The following is a 4616-nucleotide window of genomic DNA, read 5'->3' as shown; positions in this document are numbered from 1 at the left end:
TGAAAACCAAAGGCCTGGCTACCCAGGGAAGTCCCAACTAGACCTGATAGGGTATGTCTGTGTCCTGCACCAGAGTGGATGTCCTATGCTCGCTAGCACTTCTCCTCTCCTTTCCACCATCTGGACATCTCTGGCTCCCTCATGCTTCTCCATGTCCAAGGCAAAAGGAGGATCTTCTAACTCATTGTCCTTAACTGACCACTGACACCTGCTCTAGCTACTTGGGAGACAGAGTGAAGACCACTTAGAAGCTTGTACTTATAGAGGCCTTTACAGGCCTTAATAAATGAGTCCATCCATCTCCCAATAGTCCATGAAAGAGGAACTCATGTACTCATTCTTGTTTTATAGATAAGTAGACTGAAGTACAGACAGTTGAGGTTGGTCCCCAAGGCTAACCTCCAGACAGTGGCAGAGTTAGGGCCTGACCCCTGACTACTCTTGTCTTCTGCTCTCATGAGAGCCATAGACAAGGTTCCAGCTTTCCACTCTGTCCTGAGAAGAGAGACAAGAAATAGCAAATGAGCACGAATATACCATTCAGTGAAAAGGGTGATGAAGATCTCAAAAGAGGGCGGCAGGTGGGATATGGGCTTGGGTGGGTGTGAATGATTCACTCTGACTCACATAACCTTGAAAAGCTGTTATACTCCTGGTCACAATTTATTACAGGGAAAGGATACTGATTAAAATCAGCTAAGGACAAGGCACATGGGTGGGATTCAGAGAACACCAGGCATGAGCTTCTAGGTGTCCCCTCCCAGTGGAGTGCCAGCTCTGAACTCGCCCAGCCATAATCTGGGAAAACATGCAGTGAGTATTTCCAAACAGGGAAACCTATCCAATCCTTGCTGTCCAGGTTTTTTACTGGGAGTTCCTCACGTGGGCCTGACTGACCACTCATGTGGCTGAGCTCAGCCCCTTCAGAGGACAAGCTGACAGTGCATTGCTGGCCTAAGGCCTCCACCATATATCACATTGTGAGTCTGACTCTCTGACATGGTCTAAGGTCTGAGGTATATAGACACTCTTATCAGGCAGGATAGTCCAGGGCCTTAAAAATGACCTCCCCAGAGAAAGGCAAGGCAAAAGCATCATGCAGACAGGCCTTCCTTTGAAGGTGCAAGATTAGAGCACCCCAAAACCACTGAGTTAACTCTTTCCTGTGTACAACTAAATATTGAATCATCAATGCATATTTAAAGAGATTATATTAAAGCTAAAGCTGGAAGGAAGTTGGTGCATCCTAATCCAGACTTCAGATGAGACTGCATCCCCAGCCAACACCTGGATAGCAGCTGTGAAAGACCCTGAAGGAGGAGCCATGCAGATGTATGGGGGAAGAGATTTCCAGGCAGAGGGAATGGCGGTTGCAAAGGCCTGTGGTGGGACTAAGCTTCCAAGAAGAAAAGGACGACCAAGACAAGATGAAAGAAGGAGATGACGTCAGAAAGGCCATTTGGAACAAGGTTAGAATGCCTTATGGACAACATGACACCGCTGTTTAGGGCCTGAACAACTGAGCTGGTGGTGGAACCATACTCTAAGAAAGGAAAAATCATTGGACAGACTCCAAGATAGCCCTCATGATCCATGCCTCCTGGTATCCATGTGCAATCCCCTCCTTGCGTGTGGGCACTTCTAACAGTAAAGTAAGACAATGGTGATGGGATGTCATTTTCAAGTTTTGCAGAAGATTGATATTTCCATCTTGCTTCCATCTCTCTCTCTCTCTCTCTCTCTCTCTCTCTCTCTCTCTCTCTCTCTTCCTCTCATTTTAAAAAGACCATATAAAAACAATGTTTTAAAGCAGAAACAGTGAAATAGTTCAGAAAAAAATCATAAAATACTCCAAATAATTTTTCACCCCAATGAATAAGTAGCCTTACACATGGATAACATATTCCACACTTTATTGATTAGATGTGTGCCATGAAAAACATTTTGTACAGTAAAAATTTGTATGGCTATTATTGCTTCATTACATTTTAGGTTATCTCTAACTCTAACCATAGACGACCAATCTATGTATTAATATGTGTATTTCCTTGTAGACTCTCCTTAGAAATGTGTTTGAAAGTCAATTTTTGCTAGTGGCTATGGTAGGCATGTGGACACACAGCTGAATAATACAATGAAGAATATATAACCAGGAGACTAGCTATAAAACATACCTGCATGTTAAAGTCTACATTATCAAGAATAGCAGTAAAGGTAGTGCTATAGAAAATAATGATAGCCCAGCCAGCATGGCTCAGTGGTTGAGCATCGACTGTACACCAGGAGGTCACAGTTCAATTATGGTGGGGGCATGTGCCCAGGTGGCAGTCTGAATCCCTAGTGTGGGGCATGCAGGATGCAGCTGATTGGTGTTTCTCTCTCAACATTGATGTTTCTATCTTTCTCTGCCTCTCGCTTCCACTCTCTTAAATAAATTAAAATATTTTTTTAAAGAAAAGACTAATGAACATATAAGTGAAAACTGTGGTCTCAGATTTTGGTCTAAAATAAAATTATACAAATGACCTTACCATCCAAGTATAGTTTTGTCCACAGGGCTAGTATAAATCATGACTATTCTTCCAGGAAAAAAATAGGAAAATTACTTGGAATGAAAAGTGTCATAAAATATTAAATTATGCTAAAGTAATTCAGGTTAACCTATGAGATAAATGAGAATTTTCAATTACATATGGTCCTAATATTGGATTAATTTGTGTCAGAACTTGTGACCCTGAGGATTTGAACCCTGCATTCCTGGGCAATTGTTCAGCCTAGTACAGTTGGTCCATGAAAAGCTTACCTGCCAAGGAATCTTTCCAGGGCCCTCTTTATGTCCTTGTTCCTGAGACTGTAGATGAAGGGGTTCAACATGGGTGTGACCACGGTGTACATCACCGAGGCTACTGCACTTGAATGTGAGCTTTGGGAAGCAGCAGAGTTGAGATACACTCCTAGGGCTGTACCATAAAATAAGGAGACAACTAAGAGGTGAGACGCACAGGTAGAAAATGCTTTATACTTCCCCTGAGCTGAAGCGATTCCACATATGGAGGAAATTATCTTGGAGTAAGAGTAAAGGATCCCAGCAAGAGGACCAAAAGATAGCAGCCCAGCTGAAAAATACATTATAATGTTGTTAAGAAAGATGTCAGAACAAGCAAGTTGGAGCACCTGATTGAATTCACAAAAAAAGTGGGGTATTTCCAAGTCTGAGCAGAAGCGCAGACCCAAAACCATTAAGCTTTCAAGCAAGGAATTCAGGATACCCATAATCCAGGACACCAGAACCAGCAGTCCACAGAGCCGGGGCTTCATGATGACCATGTAGTGCAGGGGGTGGCAGATGGCCACAAACCGGTCATACGCCATTACAGTCAGGATTAAGTTGTCCAACCCAGCAAAAAGTATGAAAAAATACATCTGTGTGATGCAGCCTTCATAGGTGATGACTTTGCTCTGTGTCTGGATGTTGATCAGCATCTTTGGGATGGTGGTGGAGGTAAAACAGATGTCTACCAAGGACAGGTTGGAGAGGAAGAAGTACATGGGTGTGTGGAGGTGGGAGTCTGAGCTGACAGCCAGGATGATGAGCAGGTTTCCCAACACAGTGACCAGGTACATGGAGAGGAAAAGCCCAAATATGAGGGACTGTTGTTCCAGTGCCTGTGAAAGTCCCAGAAGAAGAAATTCTGAAATATGTGTACCATTGTAGGGTTCCTTGTGTCGTAAGTGACTACCAGAAAATAGAAAAAAATGAAAAACAAATGTTCACAAGCATTTGTAACTGAGAATAAATGACATATTTATGTTTTAGAATCAAGAAAATAATTCCTATTTTTGGTGTTTGACTTGGTCTCCATTATGGTATCTCTATTAGCTTTTGTCATTAGAATTTCCTTTTCTACCATCAACCTGTTATTCACACATAATGTATATTGCTGTTTTATTGAGGATATATCTCATGCATTCGGGGAATTCATATTGACTACAGACCATAATCCAGGCACTTTTCAGAGTATGGGATGCTGAAAAACAAAGTCTCTACAAACTAATCATGGAGAAAGAATATAATCAAATAAAAATAATAAAACATATCCAGTGGTGCAGCTGCTATAAAGAAAAGTAAATGAAAAGAGTGGGGAGAGGGTGTTGTTCTTTTTTTTAGAGTTTAGCCAAGACTTGCCAAAAGATGACACTTAAACAGATACCTCAAAGATCACTAATTGGGAGACTGATGCATAAATGTTTGCCAGGCAAAAGGAACAGGCAGTGCAAAGACCCTGAGGAAGATGATTGTTTAGAAAATCAAGGCTCAAAATGAGCCAGAGGGTCAACTGGAATGAGCACAGCAAAGCAGGATCAGAGATGTCAGATAATATTAAGAAAAATAGTAGCTTGTGTGTTGCTGTTATAACTTCAGGTCATGGGGAGTGCACACTATGTAAATCTTGCACTTCATTAATCTGGTTGCAGAAGGATCTTGTGAACTGAAAAGGATCTCATCCTTAGTATTTACTTTTGATATTAGAGTCACATTGGAATATATCAGTTGAGGAAATGCTCTCAGTTTGCAAGACACATACACACATACACACACACACACACACACACAC

At 41.9% G+C, this 4616-nt stretch overlaps 1 protein-coding gene across 1 annotated transcript; it reads right to left on the bottom strand.

Moving 5' to 3' along the window:
* Positions 1 to 2799: 2799 nt before the first annotated feature.
* LOC103301037 (olfactory receptor 7A10-like) lies at positions 2800 to 3714 on the bottom strand. The gene has a single exon (XM_028134496.2). It carries the CDS (start codon positions 3622 to 3624, stop codon positions 2800 to 2802), a length of 825 nt encoding a protein of 274 aa, XP_027990297.2. The 5' UTR covers positions 3625 to 3714.
* Between the last annotated feature and the right edge of the window lie 902 nt (positions 3715 to 4616).

This window comes from Eptesicus fuscus, chromosome 6 (assembly GCF_027574615.1).
Source record: "Eptesicus fuscus isolate TK198812 chromosome 6, DD_ASM_mEF_20220401, whole genome shotgun sequence".
Lineage (NCBI taxonomy): Eukaryota > Metazoa > Chordata > Mammalia > Chiroptera > Vespertilionidae > Eptesicus > Eptesicus fuscus.
This window is presented reverse-complemented; position numbering and strand designations above follow the sequence as displayed.

Excerpts from the sequence above, each read along its gene's own strand:
- LOC103301037 (XM_028134496.2), bottom strand. The coding sequence starts at position 3,624 with ATGTACCTGGTCACTGTGTTGGGAAACCTGCTCATCATCCTGGCTGTC.